This window comes from Callithrix jacchus, chromosome 18, assembly GCF_049354715.1.
Source record: "Callithrix jacchus isolate 240 chromosome 18, calJac240_pri, whole genome shotgun sequence".
Classification (NCBI taxonomy): domain Eukaryota; kingdom Metazoa; phylum Chordata; class Mammalia; order Primates; family Cebidae; genus Callithrix; species Callithrix jacchus.
The window spans coordinates 19,027,063-19,045,958 of NC_133519.1; the positions used below are offsets into that span (position 1 = coordinate 19,027,063).

At 41.3% G+C, this 18,896-nt stretch overlaps 1 protein-coding gene across 1 annotated transcript in view; it reads left to right on the forward strand.

The window, feature by feature from the left end:
• Positions 1–18,624, forward strand: part of IFI16 (interferon gamma inducible protein 16) — a 39,980-nt gene extending 21,356 nt beyond the window's left edge. The window contains exons 8-9 of the mRNA XM_008984687.5: positions 13,021–13,182; positions 14,863–18,624. Coding sequence (XP_008982935.1) covers positions 13,021–13,182; positions 14,863–14,940 — 240 coding nt within the window. The 3' untranslated portion in view covers positions 14,941–18,624. The remainder of the gene's footprint in view (positions 1–13,020; positions 13,183–14,862) is intronic.
• The last annotated feature ends 272 nt before the right edge of the window (positions 18,625–18,896 follow it).

An 18,896-nucleotide genomic window follows, 5' to 3' on the forward strand; every position in this document is an offset into this window, starting at 1 on the left:
CCATTTATGAGCTTTCCTAGCTCCCTTTACTTTTTCTAATAGCATTTGAACAATTGGAGTGTGGGGGTGATTTCCCTTTCTATACCGTAAACCCAGATGGTAGGTAGCATCTATCCTAGAGGAACAGAATACAGGAGGGGAAAGAGAGTCCGTTCATGCTATGTGCATCAATTCTTATTCCAGATTACCTTTGGCTCAGCAGTGATAGGATCCTTGTAGTCACCAGCACTGAGGGTTCAGAAGCCTGTGTCTGTGGTGAAAAAGCAGGAAACTTGGAAGAAAAGTGAAAGTATTAAATCGCTGTTTTTTATATATTTTTACCCAAGTCTCAAGCTGCATTTTGACCCAGCGGCAGATACCTCCAGCCACCACGTACACACCCTGGAAGCTTGCCTTCTATAGATGCAAGGATTTTATATATATAAGGATTCTCTATTTTGATTTTTTTTGTTTGTTTGTTTTCATTGTTGTAGTTTGTAGTTAGCTTCAAAAAGCTGTATTTCCCTCCATCGTTTATGCAGGTGTTATTTGAGGAATAGAACCTGTGTCTTTTTGCCATCTTGGCACAGATGGCTATGGAAGGAGCCCATCTTAGTCATTGCAACCTAAGATCCATATTCTTTGTGCCTTTTCAGTGACTTCAGTGGCATCTTCAAATAACTATGCTCTTATCACTCATATTTCTTTGAAAGGATTATGTGAGAATTTCTAAGTCCCACCTGCTAAAATATGAATTACAACCCTTGCTCCAGCAGTACAAATTGTTGTGCTGTATGTGAACTTCCTTGGAGCACAGGAATCCTAGGAGTATCTTATACCTTCATGGCCTCATTGCACCTAAACACACGATGCAGCCATTCTTCTTGGGTGTCCAGCTATTGTCTATAAATACAGTGTCTGTCTAACTACTTTCTTGGTGACTCCCCAGATGAGCATAGTCTTGTTCCACTGATCACAGGGTTTCCCAAAGATTTACTCTATGGTATACATTCTATATGCGTTGGGATTTAGAACAAGCAGCCTATTTTTATCATTGATTTCTTCTGTCCTGTATACCTAAGGCCAGAAACACAAATTGACATGAATCAGGAGCAGGGATGGTAGGGGAGATAATTTGCTCTGAGAAAAAAAAATTAGTGATTTAAAATATTATTCAACCGCCGGGCGCGGTGGCTCACGCCTGTAATCCCAGCACTCTGGGAGGCCGAGGTGGGTGGATCACAAGGTCAAGAGATCGAGACCATCCTGGTCAACATGGTGAAACCCCGTCTCTACTAAAAATACAAAAAAATTTAGCTGGGCGTGGTGGCGCGTGCCTGTAATCCCAGCTACTCAGTTCAGGTAGGAGAATTGCCTGAACCCAGGAGGCGGAGGTTGTGGTGAGCCGAGATCGTGCCATTGCACTCCAGCCTGGGTAACGAGCGAAAAACTCCGTCTCAAAAAAAAAAAAAAAATTATTCAACCAAAGATTATGTTTTCCTCATCTAAATTCTACTCTTGTTGTGGGACTGTTTTACTTAACTGAATTTGAGAAGATAATACTTCAGGGTGTTCTTGTCAGTAAGTGGCAGAAACGAATAGAGAGGTTTCTTGAGTAAAAACCTGCCCATACCAACTCAATCTAGGGTTTCCATCAACAAGGCAAACAGAATATGAGACAGCAGTTAATCAGAGCAGACATACAAATCCCCGCAGTGACAGTGTAATAATAGTGACATAAATCATATTTCCACTTTGTAAGCACTTACTAGGTGCTGGTTTTAAAGCCTGTGTTCTTTATGTATATTATTGCATTCTTTCCTCATAACAGTCATGATTGATGCTATTCTCAGCCTCATTTTACATAAGAGACAACTAAGATAGAGTTTAAAAATATTCCCCAAAATTCACAAAGACAGTGAATGGGCTAAATGTAAATTATGTGTACTTTATGTATTTTTCTTTTCTTTTTTTTTTTTTTTTTTTTTGAGACGGAGTCTCGCTGTTGTTACCCAGCCTGGAGTGCAATCCCGAGTAGCTGGGACTACAGGCGCGCACCACCATGCCCAGCTAATTTTTGTATTTTTAGTAGAGACGGGGTTTCACCTTGTTGACCAGGATTGTCTCGATCTCTTGACCTTGTGATCCACCCACCTTGGCCTCCTAAATTGCTGGGATTATAGGCTTGAGCCACCGCGCCCTGCAATTATGTGTACTTTACATATTTTTCTTATTCATTCTTCCCTACACCACCCCCAGATGATGTTACTGTTATTCACATTTCACATTTCTAAACACTGAGAATCTTAGGGGTTAAAACTGTACTCAAGCTAATAATGATTTTTAGTGTTAGAGACAAGATTCAAATCCAGCCTTAATGAACTCTAAAGCTTGAGCATTGAATGGTCACATAGTGCTTCCAAAGTCAGAACATAGATGTTAAATGTCTCATATATTTACATATATTTAAAATTAGACATTGTTTCTGTTTGAGTTTGTTTTCGTAATCTAGTTTCTTCAAGGCTCCTAATGAAAAATGAGATGCTGTAAGTCTCTGTATCATCCTGCCTTTCACACTGTCATGTTAAGACCCACGTGTTCATCTGCACCCAATGATCAGATGCTGTATCTTCAGTGAATGGGCAGGCATCTTGAAGCTAAGTCAAAAGGAAAATTAGATGACAGCTTTCCAAGCTAGTGTCTCATCTGAGTGCCAACTGCACTGTGACCACACTGTTTGCCAAGACTCGTTTGTGTGTAGCAGTTGAAGACAGGCCTATGTACAGAGTTCTCAGTTATTCATGTTGTTTTGTTGTTGTTGTTCCTGTTTTATTTGACTGGTAAATTCCAAAATTTATATTTCCCTGTATACTTTCTAAGAGTTTATGTTGCATCCCTATACATGCCTATTTGCCATCTTGCTTCAGGTGGATAGACAGAGCCTGTGCCTAGTAAAGTCATTATCCACTCTTCTCCGCTATTTCAAGGAAAACTGAACATCTCGGGACAGTTTTCAGATGCATAATGACTTGAAAGAAAATTAGTGACATTTTCAAAGTTCCCAATTGCCTAAATATGTGATACAGCAATTTCTGCAGCCACAGGAATCATTATGCTGTGCCTAAAGACCCTAGGACAGGGACTCTAGAAAGAGGCACGTGTCTCCATGGCCACCGACACTTAATAACACGATGCATTACTTCTGCTTTGGTGACCAGCCCAAAGGTTGTCTCACCACTGACTCTAAGACTCACCAGTTGAGCAGGACAGCCTTTTCCTTACTCCTCATGGGTTCTCCCAAAGATTTTGTGTATGACATAGGTTCATTGTACTTTTGGATTCACAACCTGAAGAAGACAGAAGCATAACCTTTAGGCATGACTCTTCTAAAGCATAAATCACGTAATGGCCTGAATCATGATCAGGTATGGTAGCAGGGATTAATTACTATGAGGAAAACCATCAGCTATCATATCAAAATATTACTCAGCCAAATCTGTGATTTTAGGCACTCAAATTCTGCTGAAATAATGAGAATATTTTACTTTGGGAGGCCGAGGCGGGTGGATCACAAGGTCAAGAGATCGAGACCATCCTGGTCAACATGGTGAAAACCTGTCTCTACTCAAAATACAAAAAATTAGCTGGGCATGGTGGCACGTGCCTGTAATCCCAGCTACTCGGGAGGCTGAGGCAGGAGAATTGCCTGAACCCAGGAGGCGGAGGTTGTGGTGAACCGAGATCGCACCGTTGCACTCCAGCCTGGGTAACAAGAGCGAAACTCCACCTCAAAAAAAATAAAAAATAAAAATAATGAGAATATTTGTTTCAACTTGTTTTGAAAAGAAAATTACTCAAGACAGTTTTATCAATGATATTAGGCTGCCACATTGTATAAGGAAATAAAAAAGGTTCTTTGGTAATCTATCTATACCTCCTCAGTCAGGAGCTCCCTACAATAGGGCAGATGTAAAAAAATAACACTGCACAGAACATAAAATAACAATGAAAATATTTTTCTGTTTATGGAGCATTTATTGGATGCTGGTCTATAAAAACTGTGTTTATTACAAAATTATGTCATATATTTGTCATTGTATCTCCATAAAGATTCAGTTTTTATCTTCTTGCACATATGAGAATCATGAGATACAAAGATGTTAAAAATATCTTTCAGGCTGATAAAAATAATTAGTGTTAGAGGAAGGATTCACATCCAGCTTTAGTCAACTAAAAAACTTTGGTAATTATGCAAATATGTTTCTTCCAACGTGGGAGAGTATATATTAAAATTTCTGCAATATATCCATAAATATTCATATACATAATATTGAATTTTGCATTTGTTTTCATAACCCAGATGCTTCAAGACAGAGTAAGGTGCATAAGGGGCCTATAGGCTTGGGTGTTCTCACCAGGAAGCCATAATCAACAAGCAGGTTTTATAGCTCCTTTTCAATCTGTTTAAGGATCAGAGAAATACAGTTTATAGACAGGTCTCTCTTATATTGGAGATGGGTCTCAATCTGTCACTCAGTTTGGAGTGTAGTGGCACAATCATAGCTCACTGCAGCCTCAAACACCTGGGCTCAAGGGATCTTCCTGCCTCAGCCTCTCAAGTAACTGGGACTAAAAGTGCACACTACTAAGCCTGGCTAATTTTTAAAAATGTTTTGCAGAGACGAGGTCTTGCTTTACTGCTGAGGCTGATCTTGAACTCTTGGCCTCAAGTGATCCTCCTGCCTCAGCCTCCTGAGTTGCTGGGGTTACATGGGCAAGCCACTACACCCAGTGTGAATGTTCTTAAAGTCTTCCATTAGTGACCTGAAGTACGTTATACCTTACTTTAATAAGGTAAAAAAAGACAGGTGCTGTGAATGCCTTAGTGGAATCTGGAATGATCCTGATTACTGTTGGGAATCCTGAAGGATTCTGAATACCTGATGCACAGCACAGGAAAAACAGAATCCTGCCCCTGCAACTGTGCTTTCAGGGAATGCTCCCATCAAAGGGAGAATCGGTATGCCCAAACAACCAACACGTGAGTTTCCTTGACCCTGAAGAGCAAATGACAGGAATCTATTTGCGTACTTGCTTGATGAGAATGGCTTCTATCACTTTGGTTAATGTTTTTTAGTTTGCTGCCCTGATAAGCTGGGAGGGTTATTTAACAAAAATCACCGCAATGGAGGGGCTTAACAAAGTTGGCCTAGATGGATTTTTAGCAGAAGTAGAGCCAGGACCCAATCACACACCAGTGAAATGTCATCAACAGGATGAAGACTGTAATGCTGGTTGGTAGGAGTACAGTTGAAGAAGTTAGGATATCTAAATCTATACCCTTCTTCCATAGAAAATACCAGAGAGATGATAGTGAGAACAGAATAAAAGGAAAAATAACTTTAAGAAAACAAGTTGGCCGGGCGCAGTGGTTCACTCCTATAATCCCAGCACTTTGGGAGGCTGAGGCGGGTGGATCACGAAGTCAAGAGATCGAGATCATCCTGGTCAATGGGGTAAAACCCTGTCTCTACTAAAAATACAAAAATTAGCTGGGCATGGTGGTGTGCACCTGTAGTCCCAGCTACTCAGGAGACTGAGGCAGGAGAATTGCTTGAACCCAGAAGGCAGAGGTTGCGGTGAGCCGCGATCACACCATTGCACTCCAGTTTGGGTAACAAGAGCAAAACTTCGTCTCAAAAAAAAAAAAAAAACCAGACAAAAGCAAAAAAAAAAAAAGCAGACAAAATATAGACATGGATATATTAGGTTTTTATTTTTATGTTTATTGAGATGGAGTCTTGCTCTGTCTCCCAGGCTGGAGAGCTCACTGCAACCTCTGCTTCCTGGGTTCAAGCGATTCTCCTGCCTGAGCCTCCCAAGTAGCTGGGACTACCGGTGTGCACCACTATGCCAGGCTAATTGCTTGTATTTTTAGTAGAGATGGGGTTTCACCATGTTGGCCAGGCTGGTCTTGAACTCCTCATCTCAGGCGATCTGCCTGCCTCAGCCTCATAAAGTACTGGGATTACAGTTGTGAACCACCGTGCCCAACTGGGTTTTATTTCTTGTGAAAACCACAAGACTGAAAAAAAAAATCAGTCTTTTCCAGAGAACATGGAGGCCAGAATCACCCCAGTTGATGACTCTAATAGAATAAAATCTTCCCAAGACTTGAGTCTGCATCTGCAAACTCCTGCCTTCAGAAAACCTCTGGGAGTGAGCTATCCTCAGACTTCACAGGAAATTACATAAACCCCATCCAGCCATTTCTTAGCCAAATCACCAACCTGTTATTACCATTCTTTGTGCCTCTTCAAAGGTGTACTTGCCTTGTATAATGCAGTGGGAACCATTGCTGAGGAGGTACAAATTAGAGCAAACATTTTGAAAACCAATATGGAGCTATCTTAAACCTGAAGACATGCATACTTTACCAATGCTGCAAGTCTGACTGGGCATATGATTATGTCAAAAAGTGTACAGATATTCACAGCAACAGCATGTGAACTGGCAAAATCTTGGAAGAACCTGTGATCTATGTCAAGAAAATGGGTAAATTATGAAGCATTATGTTGAATTGAAATTAAACAAGCTACAGATGCATGCATCACAGATGCATATGGGGCATATAATAATTGGAAAAAGCAAATCACAGTACATTTTAAATACTATAATAACATTTTTGTAAGCTCTGAAACTAATTAAACTAAATATCATATTGCTTGAAATAAATGGAATTGTGTGGTAAAAGGTATTTTTAAAGCTATTCATCATGATTCAAGACTGTCCTTACCTCGGGAAGCTAAAGCTGGTAGATGTTCAGAGCCAGGCGCGGTGGCTCACGCCTGTAATCCCAGCACTTTGGGAGGCTGAGGAGGGTGGATCACGAGGTCAAGAGATCAAGACCATCCTGGTCAACATGGTGAAACCCTGTCTCTACTAAAAATACAAAAAATGAGCTGGACGTGGTGGTGCATGCCTGTAATCCCAGCTACTCAGGAGGCTGAGGGAGGAGAATTGCTTAAATCCAGAAGGCGGAGGTTGTGGTGAGCCGAGATGCCATTGCACTCCAGCCTGGGTAAAAACAGCAAAACTCTGACTCAAAAAAAAAAAAAAAATATGTGTTCAGAGAGCAGCATGCTGGAAATCATTTCTTTCTTAGTGTTTTCATAGCTATTCATGCTACCAAGTTGTTTTAAATGCTGAACAAAAAATTTTATTTTCTAAATTTAAAAATACACTTCTTTAAATAAGATTCCATTATTACATGTGGCATACTTAAATAGAGAAACATTTTTTTTTTTTTGAGACGGAGTTTCACTCTTGTTACCCAGGCTGGAGTGCAATGGTGCGATCTCGGCTTACCGCAACCTCCACCTCCTGGGTTCAGGCAATTCTCCTGCCTCAGCCTCCCGAGTAGCTGGGATTACAGGCACGCACCACCATGCCCAGCTAATTTTTTGTATTTTTAGTAGAGACAGGGTTTCACCATGTTGACCAGGATGGTCTCGATCTCTTTACCTCATGATCCACCCGCCTCGGCCTCCCAAAGTGCTGCGATTACAGGCGTGAGCCACCGTGCCCAGCCCAAGAAACATTTTTAATAAAATGATTTTCATCTTACCTTGATCTGGGGTATCCATCAACAGAGTCAACATAAAGTATGGGAAATGCATACATCAGCCAGGAATCCAAATCCTGGACAGGCCATTATTAACAATGGCAATAATTATATTTCTGCTTCTTGGGCATTTACTGGGGTCTAGGCTCTAAACTTATTAGCTATGTGTATTATGTAACTTATTCTTCATTACAACCTCATACCTATGATATTGTTAGTCTCAATTTATATATGAGAACACTAGCATTCATAGTTTTGGAATAATATTCATGTGAGACAGAAGATTTTAAACTGTCTCTCGTGTATTTTTATGTATGCCTACACTAACATTTCAGAATAGACGGTGAGACAGTGTCAGGACTGGGTTTGTTTAATAGCCTGAACTCTGCAGCCTTTCCGTGACGGAGGAGATACACGAGAGTGGTCAGAGTCTGATCACATTGAGAACCACAGCGCTGCAGCAGCCTCCTACAGCCCTCTCACCTACCACTTTTTCAGCAAATGTTGCAAGAATAATTGTATTAGTGAATATCACAAGTGTGAAAATGACAAATTGAAATCACATGTAAATGGTTAGAAATGAGTTTTCACTGTTATAATTAATGGTAGTCAGTATATGATTTTGCAGACACTCTCTGTCCTCCTTTGCACAAAGTATATTCTTTGGAAACTAACGTTATGTCAGTATCCAGAGACATTAGTGAAAGGAAGAGTTTATAAAAATAAATATCGTATATGGAGCCCATACCTACTCATTAATAGCTCAGACCCATTTTTTTGCCTTTTACTTCAAAGACGACTGGCTTAAAAGGGACATGTGATGTTTTCTTAGGTCCAACCCTTCTAAGTAAGTAACATGTCCCTTTCTGTAGCCATGGACGTTATTCTGCTGCACCTAGACCTCCGTTAGCTTAGGAATCCCAGCCAGGGTCATATGTTTTCCACAATCAGTTTGTCTGTTTTCCCTCTGGTGTCCAGCTGGCCCCATAGGAGGCAAAACCTGTCTACTTCCTTCCTTCCTTTCTTTTTTTTATTTGGGTGCATACTATATCTGGCACACTTTCTATAGGATCCAGGAGCTCTGCAGGAAAGCTTTATTTGTACTCATGATAGGTTCTCTCACAAATCATGTGGGTGCTATGGTTATTCCTCATTTTGATTTAAAAATGAGAAGATTACATTTTTATATTTGATGTCTTCTGCCATATCTCCCTTAAAATAAACAACACACAATGATTTGAAATATGAGTAGGATCAATTGCTGTTTTTTCCTGAATAATAACTCCCCCAGTACTAGTATACAAATATGTTCGTCCTCTACATTCCAGTTTCTTTCCAATCCTTTCTTTGTCTCTCTTGCCATACATCAGAGTTTAGCTTCAGTATCCACAGTCTTAACCACATCAAGGGTTTTGATACCTCCTTTGATATCAAATTTTTCCATCAGTTCTGTTCCCAAATATCTTCAACCATGAGGTGCCAATCTAACCTACTTTTCCAGCAAATTCTCACTAATACCTTCCTCCCAGAATAGATCATATTTTCCCGTTGTTTGTCTTCATAGGTACCTTTCTATTTCTTTATAGCATTTATTATAGCTGTAATAAACCTATGTCTTTCTTCCCTACTCGGCAGTTGATGTAGGTTATAGGTGCCCTTTCCTAAGGGAAGGCAACAGAGGGGCAGGAAAGTGAGTTTACACTTGTGTGTGTCGACTCTTACCCCAGCTTGCCTTTTGTTCTGCCCTGATATTACCCTGGTATTACCTGCAATCCAGGGCTGGGAGGCTTATGGCAAATGGGCAGAGAAATACTGACCCACAGCAACTCCAGGGGTATGAAACACTAAGATTTACATTACTGTTCTCCAGTGTTGTCTCTCACCCAAGCCCCAAGCTGCCCCTGGCCCAAGTTGCAGACCCGAGCATCATTCCACACACGTAAGTTGAGGACAGGCTTTCTACATGCAGGTTTTCTCAATTTTTTAGACAGACTTGTTTTTTCAGTTAATTCCAAGAATCCATATTTCCCCCTGTATAGTCTCTCCTGGTTATTGGTGGGCAAAGCTAGATGGCAGATTTCACTTAAACGGCCATCTTGGAATTTGCCGTCAAGGCCACAGGTAGAGCCCCTAAGTAGTCATTAAAACCTCAGGCCCTGGCTCAAGCCTGTAATCCCAGCACTTTGGGAGGCCGAGGCGGGTGGATCACGAGGTCAACAGATCGAGACCATCCCGGTCACATGGTGAAACCCCGTCTCTACTAAAAAAAATACAAAAAATTAGCTGGGCATGGTGGCGCGTGCCTGTAATCCCAGCTACTCGGGAGGCTGAGGCAGGAGAATTGCCTGAACCCAGGAGGCGGAGGTTGCGGTGAGCCGAGATCGCGCCATTGCACTCCAGCCTGGGTAACAAGAGCGAAACTCCGTCTCAAAAACAAACAAACAAAAAAAAACCTCAGGCCCGCCGGGCGCGGTGGCTCGCGCCTATAATCCCAGCACTTTGGGAGGCTGAGGCGGGTGGATCACGAGGTCAAGAGATTGAGACCATCCTGGTCAACATGGTGAAACCCCGTCTCTACTAAAATACAAACAAATAGCTGGGCATGGTGGCGTGTACCTGTAATCCCAGCTACTCAGGAGGCTGAGGCAGGAGAATTGCCTGAACCCAGGAGGCAGAGGTTGCGGTGAGCCGAGATCGCGCCATTGCACTCCAGCCTGGGTAACAAGAGTGAAACTCCATCTCAAAAAAAAAAAAAAACCCTCAGGCCTGCTGTCTGTTACTGCAGTGACATGCATGGACATCATAAGACAGCTACCCTGTTCACACATACTGGCTTGAAAGTGACACTTTCTAAGAACTTGCCTGCTTAAATATGCAGCACAATCATTTCTACTTGCGTAAGAATCCTTCTGCTGCTCTGAGAGCACAGGATGCAAGGCAGGCTCATCCACCTAAACACACCATATAGTCATTTCTTCTCTGGGGTCCAACCATCTTCACAGGAGGCTGCAGAAGTGGTGTCTGACCAGTCAGTCTGTGATTCTCTGTGTAAGCAGGAAATCCTTGCTCTTCTACATCACAGTTTCTCTCAAATCGTTTTTCTATAATAGGGTTCTTTTTGACTTTTAACTTCAAAGCCAGAAACAGACAATTACCTTTGATTTACGCTGTTACATATCCTGAAGCAAACAGCACAGAAGGGCATCCTTCATGAACAGGGTAGGGTGAAGGAGGATTTACTCTGAGGGAAAAAAATGCATGCGCTTTTAAAATATTATTCAATTAGTATAATTTCATCATCCAAGCCCAGCTATTGTGATGACAGTTTAAGATTTCACTTATTGGCTGGACGCGGTGGCTCACGCCTGTAATCCCAGCACTTTGGGAGGCTGAGGCGGGTGGATCACGAGGTCAAGAGATCGAGACAATCCTAGTCAACAAGGTGAAATCCCGTCTCTACTAAAAATACAAAAATTAGCTGGGCATGGTGGTGCGCGCCTGTAGTCCCAGCTACTCAGGAGGCTGAGGCAGGAGAATTGCCTGAACCCAGGAGGCGGAGGGTACGGTGAGCTGAGATCGCGCCATTGCACTCCAGCCTGGGTAACAAGAGCGAAACTCCATCTCAAAAAAAAAAAAAAAAAAAAGAGTTCACTTATTTTTAAAAGTTATCTCAAGGCAATCTTGTCAATAAAATTACATCGCTACACATGGCAGATCTGAAGAGAGGGGCTTCTCTTATATTATGCTTTTTTTTTTTTTTTTTTTTTTTTTTGAGACGGAGTTTCGCTCTTGTTACCCAGGCTGGAGTGCAATGGCACAATCTCAGCTCACTACAACCTCTGCCTCCTGGGTTCAAGCAATTCTCCTGCCTCAGCCTCCCGAGTAGCTGGGATTATAGGCATGTGCCACCATGCCCCGCTAATTTTTTGTATTTTTAGTAGAGACGGGGTTTCACCATGTTGACCAGGATGGTCTCGTTCTCTTGACCTCGTGATCCACCCGCCTTGGCCTCCCAAGGTGCTGGGATTACAGGCTTGAGCCACCGCGCCCGGCCATATTATGCTTCTTATTTTGCCTTCATACCAGGTTTCCATCAACAGGGGCATCACAAAGCGTGAAGTAGTTGTTCATCCGAGCAAACATGCAAACCCCTGACCTGTGGTGGGAAAATAATAGCAATGCAGGTTTATTTATTGAGGATTTTCTGAGTTCTGGACTCTCAAGCCCATTCTTTATGTACGTTACCTAATTTATTCTTTATAACATCATATAAAAATGCCATGGCTAGTCCCATTTTACACATGAGAAAACTGAGGTGCAAAGAAATCTTTCTCAGGGTCACACAGATAGTATTAGCGTCTGGATTCAAACGCAGTCTTATTGAGCTTAAAATGTGAATATTTAAAATGTGAACCTTTAATGAACATAGACTGAATCCACAGTAGATGTGCAAATGTTAAAATGTCTGCAATTTACTTTTAAACAATTTGGAATATACAGTGGTGTGTTTGGGGTTTATTTCCATTGTCCGGGGGCTCAGTGGTGGTCAGAGACTGTTCTAATCAAGAAGCTGTTCTCCATGAGAGGCCACTGGAAGCAGATCTTTTGTATATCTCTTTATCAACACTTCCCACTTAAAAAATTAGGTTACCAAATGGCAAAACTGGTAAAACCTGTGCCAAACTGGCAAAATAGAATGAATATTTATTGGACTTCTATTAGTTTAATTAAAGGTAGTCAAGGTATGTAATTTTAGAGATATTCTTCAGTCTTACTTGAAAAAATATGTAAAAATGTAGCTAACGGGAATGCTTCAGGTAAAATGTTAAATTATTCTGAGTACAACTAAAAACGCTGAAAGATGCTGATTGCCTGATCCAAACTGTAGAGATCATAGAATCTTGCCTGAGGAATTGTGAATTTGAGAGAATCTTCCTGTTTATGGTTATGATCAGAGCTCCCTAAAGGATAGACATCTGGGTTTCCTATACGCTGAAGAGCACTTGAGAGAGACTGGTTTGTGTATCTAATTGATGAGTAAGGCTTAGTAAATATATGTCCATAAATGTAGCCAACTTTGTTGTAAGCCATTCGGCCCCAAAAATAACCCTAAGAGTTATACCTGACCAAGTGACTTACCCAGTTTTATGGGACGTGAAGACTGAGTATTTCATCCCGAAACAGTGCAGTTTCAGTTATCTGAGTTTTTAATCGTGATTGGGATCAGAGAGGGCTGAGTGATACAGGTATCTGAATATGTGCTGTTATTCCTCTGCAATTCAGGAAAAACAGAGAAAGAAAAACTGGCAGGGTGAAGATCCTGTTTAAAAATGAAAAGATGTGTTTCATCTGACCTTGTAGAACATTAACTAGAAAAAAAGAACAAACATCTTTTTTTTTTTTTTTTTTTTTTTTAGGAAAGTAAAGACCCATTCCCCAAAATGAATGACTTCTGGAGGATGCCTAAGGAAACGTGGCAGTTTCCAGGACCGTCCATGACCCGCATAGGCCCAGCTGGGAGCCAGCCCCAGACTCCTCCGATGTCTGCATCAACACCATGCAGCAGTTTCTTTACCACGGTACCACTTCCTCTTCTCAGTACTTCCCCCCGTACACTACAGTGACGGAGATTAACAGAACCTTGAGAGCACTTCTCACCATTCCCCTGCTACATACAATGCTTTATTTAACCAAATCAGTCATTTATTCATCAAGTATGTATTTTGAGGTCCTATCTAAAATTAAAGTTCTCTTATTATCTTCTCTATTCCATAGCAGGTATAATTAGATGTTTGTGTACTTTTCTTTTTCTTTCTTTTTTTTTTGAGACGGAGTTTCGCTCGTTACCCAGGCTGGAGTGCAATGGCGCGATCTCGGCTCACCGCAACCTCCGCCTCCTGGGTTCAGGCAATTCTCCTGCCTCAGCCTCCTGAGTAGCTGGGATTACAGGCACGTGCCACCATGCCCAGCTAATTTTTTGTATTTTTAGTAGAGACGGGGTTTCACCATCTTGACCAGGATGGTCTTGATTTCTTGACCTTGTGATCCACCCGCCTCGGCCTCCCAAAGTGCTGGGATTACAGGTGTGAGCCACCGCGCCCGGCCCAGTTTTATTTTTCTTTTGGCTTACATTTTTACTTTTCTCTCAGTACACCATGAAAATAATACCTTAAAATAGAATAAGGTGGGAAAAAAAACAGAGCCAACGTTAACACTATCACTGATTCTTTGATTTATTATAACTCAAATAATATCATCTTTAAAAATTTATGAAAAGAGGCTACATAAGCAAAAATAATTAACTTTTAACTTTCAGAAACCTCTGTGCCACATTTCAGTACGTAGTCTTTCTGATTTTACATCTTTCATTATGTATATACAAAGAGTACTTTCCTCTCTCAGAGTAAATTACATTACACATATTTTTCTATAACTCTGGTTTTTTATTAATATATCTTGAACTTCTATTCAATCATACAATATAGATTTAAATTATTTTATTGTACCAGAAAAAGTGCATGGTTATTCCATACATTATAAGAATGGTCCTATATTACTTGGCTTTAGGTGGCTTTCAGTATTCTGTGTCTTTAAAATGGACATAATAAGAGCACGTGTCTCTTGGGTCTTTTTTCACTGCCCTCAGAGTAGCTTTATAATTTATTCCCTAGGTTCTGTGCACCTTGTGCCGGGGCATTGATCTCATGGCTACTGTGAGGAGATTTGACACTGATTTTCCTTGGGAATAGTTTCCTAATGCTGTAGAAAATTGGCCACATTGATGAGTTCATCAAAGTTAAAGCCATCACTCACAGGTGGCCGATACCATCTTCCAGGTCAGGTCACATTGAGCACTGCTGGTCTGTGGAGGCAGCTGTCCTGCCTCCATGTTCCGCTCTCTAGGACTCCCTTGATCCCTTCTTGCCTCCATACTTCCTCTTCCAGATCAGCAGCCCACCCTCAACTCTTGGGGTCGGGTGCACAGCTCCTTTCTCTCTCCTGTTGTTCCCTGACACCTGCTCTTTCACTTGTACTCATGCAGGTAGGAGTGAATATCTCATTTCACGGTCCCAATTAAAGAGAGAGGCATGACTCAAAGGTCAGGAATTGATTAAAGGAGATAGATGAGAGTGAGAAAAGAATTATTTTGAAAGGAATAGGGGAAGAGATATGGTGCATGGGGAGGAGACACTGTGATTGAAGGCAGAGATGTAGGATCACCAGCATCTCAACTGCTCTGTATCTCTTTTTCCTTCAAGGTCATAAAGAGGGAAAACAAGAAAGAGGCACTCAATCCTGATTCATATATGAAAACTTCGTCAAAGTCCTTCTTCTAAAATCTGGATGCCGTTGATAATAATGCTTATGGAGATAAGATCTAAGTGCCTACAAAATGTATATCTACCTGGTTGAAATACAACACTAGATATGCCGCTGTTATACATACCAGCTATTAATTTTTAGAGATGGGGTATTGGGAGTGCTTTTTTAATTCTTTAGGGTTTTGTATATAAGGCCATATTTTGCATCTACAACTTTTATAATTTGAACAAAACAAATAAACGTTACCTTTCTTTGTGAAAGGAATTCTTCCCCGGCAGTCTCTTTAATCCATCCATGAGTTGCTGAAAAGCAAATAGTTTGTGGTCTACAAATCTGGGTGCAGCACCCGGGCCTCTAGCTATATTTGGATTTGTACTTTGGGTGTGATCTTTACAGGATAGGCCCTAGTCAAGAATGAACAGGCTATGTTCTGCTGAGAGGAATCAGGCTGAAGGGGTAGGTAAGGGTGAAATCCAGCCTGGGGTTCGGTTGCTAAGCACTGTTATTGTTTCAGCCCAAAGCAGTAGATATCTTTTCAGAATTGGTTTCCTTGAAGGGGCATAATTGGGTAATTTTTCTGCCAAATGAGGCGCCTTCTGCTGATGTGCATGAAGGCACTTGTCTGTGTTAGAGATGTATCTGGGCCTGCCTGATGTGAAATATCTGGTTTTATTTGCTTCCTCAAACACCAACTGCTCTTCAGGCATGTTGGAACCATATTTCCTGTTTTCACAATGCACTATAGTGATCGGATCCATTAGAAAGCTGCCCCAGGCAGAACTGCATTAGGCAAACAGTGAAGATAATTGATTTTCTTTAGAATAGACTAGCTGAAAGTAGGCATCTCAAACTAGAATTTAGCCAAGTTTCTTGATTATATATTTGGTACCTGATACTTTGCGATTATTTTGTGGCACTTTATCTTCATATTAGCTCTAGAAGTTTGATCATTTTTTCCCTTTTACTCACCCTATAATATGTGACAAAGAATAGAAAGGCAAAGTCACTTTCGTAATGACACTTAGTAAATTAGAGAGATTGATTTAGAACCCAGGCTGCTGTTCCCGTTTGGGGTGTGCGTGTTGGGTGACGTGTGGGGGATGTGGTGGAAGCTGTGAGGGATGGAATGGGGACGTCTACTACTGTCCTAGGGCTTTTCTTTAGTTCAGCTAAACATGGGCGTCCTTAGCACACGGCTATGAAAAATTAGGCTCGCAGACAATCTGAAGAGTGAGAAGGGCAGAGTTTACTGGGTGAAAAGGGAAAAAAGGAAACTCTGCAAAGCCAGCCCTGCTGGTGCGCTTGGCTTCCTGCCTTGCAGTTTTAATTTCAGGTTCCACCCAGGAAGCGGAAGGGCCAGGCTCTTCCCCACTGCAAATGACGCAAACTTCTGTGGCTCCAACCCAGTGCACAGTCCTCCCGGTGTGCAGGCTGGAGTTTCTATGGGGACCCCTTCCCACCTGGCGGTGTCATTGCCCCCTCTAAGAAGTGTGCATCTAACTGCCATTAGAATAAGGACAAGGATAAGGACGAAGACCGATCTTAACTGCTTTCTGCTGACAGGGGGCGCCGTTTTGGGGAAAACAGCAAAGTCTCTCAGAGGCCTATTTAAGGGCTCCCGGCGGAGGGGGCCATTGTCTTCCTCTCCAGTTGCATGACTGTTTGGAGTCTGATGGCCTGAAGATGAGAAGAGACCAATCGTGTTATTAGAAAACATGTATCAAAACGAAACAAGGGGAGGGGTAAGAACAGTTCAAAAATCCCAAGGCCTTTGATCAGTTTGTACAAAGAGAGGGAGGCCAAAAGCCTGACTGGTAAAAAACAAAAACAAAAAACTTTATCCTATGCCAGCATGTGGGGCTTCTGGGTTCCCTTCCCCTGAACCCAATCCTAAACTGACCAGTTTAAAGTTTGGGAAATTGACTCTTTCCAGTTTGGAGGATGCATCTGAAGGGCGTGTCCCCATAGTATGGAGATGCAAGGAGAGAACTGAGAGGGAGAAAGGAAAAATGAAAGGTGTTTTATCAAAGGAGCCCCATGGGTTCCGGATGCATTTGAAAAGGGGTACAGACTGAAAATGAGTGGCTACTCACCTAGAAGGAGGCGGGCAGGATCCCTGGTTCTCTCTCTTCCTAGGAGATACCTGGGCTATGTGAGGGAGAGAAGGAAGAGCGTCCTCTTTCCCTCTTCCATCCTCACATCCCTGAGTCCCTGTGTAGGATTTTGAGTCTGGCTTCTTTCACTGAGTGTACAATAAAGACCTATCCATGTAGATGTGTGTATCAGTAATGTATTTCTTTTTATTGCTAAGTACAATTTGATTATGTGGATCTACCAACGTTTGTTTATTCATTTTTCAGGTGAGAGATAATTGAGTTTTTTATAGTTTTGCAAAATTACAAATAAGCTTTCATGAATATTAACATGCAGATTTTTGTGTGAACATACATAATTATTTCAAGTGGGTAAAAGTACTTAGAGCAAGTTTGTTGTATCATGTAGTAAGCATATGTTTAAATTTATGCGAAATGGCCAAACTCTTTTCTACAGTGACTTTAAGACTTCATGCCCACCAGCAATAAGTAAGAGTTTTACTTGTTCTGTATCCTCCTCAGGCCGTAGCATGGTAGATATATTTTAAGTTTTTAAAAATGGACAAACTCTTTTGCATAAAAGTTATATCATTTGACATTCCCACCAGCAATGCATGACAGTTTCACTTTTTCCAAATCTTTGTCAGCACTTGGTTTGGCCAATGTGTCTTAATTTTAGCTGTTCTAATAAATGTATAGTGGTACCTCACTGTAGTTTTAGTTTGCATTTCCTTAAAGATGAATTATGTTGAGTATTTTTATGTGCTTATTTGACATCCATGTATCATCTTTTTGTCAATTTTAAACATTTCATTGGTTGTTCTCTAATTATTGGATTTTGAGTGCTCTTTATAAATTCTGGATACAGGGTCTTTTTTTTTTTTTTTGACAGAGGCTTACTCTGTCACCCAGGCTGGAGTGCAATAGTGCCATCTCAGCTCTGCAACCTCTGCCTCCCGGGTTCAAGTGATTCTCCTGCCTCAGCCTCCCGAGTCGCTGGGATTACAGGCACCTGTCACCACACCAAACTAATTTTTGTACTTTTAGTAGAGATGAAGTTTCACCATGTTGGCCAGGGTGGTCTTGAACTCCTGACCTCAGGTGACCCACCCACCTCGGCCTCCCAAATCCCTCCCTGCTGGCCTCCCAGTCCTTCCCTGCTGGGATTACAGGTGTAAACCACTGTGCCCGGCCTGGATGCAGTTTCTTCCTCAGCTCCGTGACTAGTAAATATTAAGCCCCAGTCTGTGGTTTGCCTTTCAGTGCTCTTAATGGTACCTTTTGAAAAATGGAAGTTCTTCATTTTGATGAAGTTCAAATTAGCAAGCATTTATGTTGTGTAGATTGTGCTTTTGGCATGGTATCTAAAAAATATTTGCTTAGACCAAGGTCACACACATTTTCTCCCGTGTTTTCCACTAGGAGTTTTGTGGTTTTAATTGTTTATGAAAGCCGATGATTCATTTGGAGTTTATGTTTGTATAAAGAGTGAGGAATGGCTCAGATTCGTTTTTTAAGCATAAATATATAATTGTTCTTTAAATCTTTTCTCCATTCAACTGTGTTTGTACTTTTGTGGGAAATAAACAGACTGTAAATGTGCAAGCCTGGTTTTGGCTCTCTAGTTTTTCATTGGGCTTTATGCTTATTCTTTCTCCAATAACACAAAATTGTCTTATATACATTTTAAAATACTTCCAAATCGCTTCCCTATGGAACAAAAATATACACCTTTAGTTATGTAGTATCTACTTTTAAATAATACTGTGCCGCCTCACATGTTGTACAAGGATCTTCCAACAGTATACTCCTAATTCTTCCCTCTCGTATTTTGTACAATTGTTGTCATATAATTTCCTTTTAATTTGTATTAACAT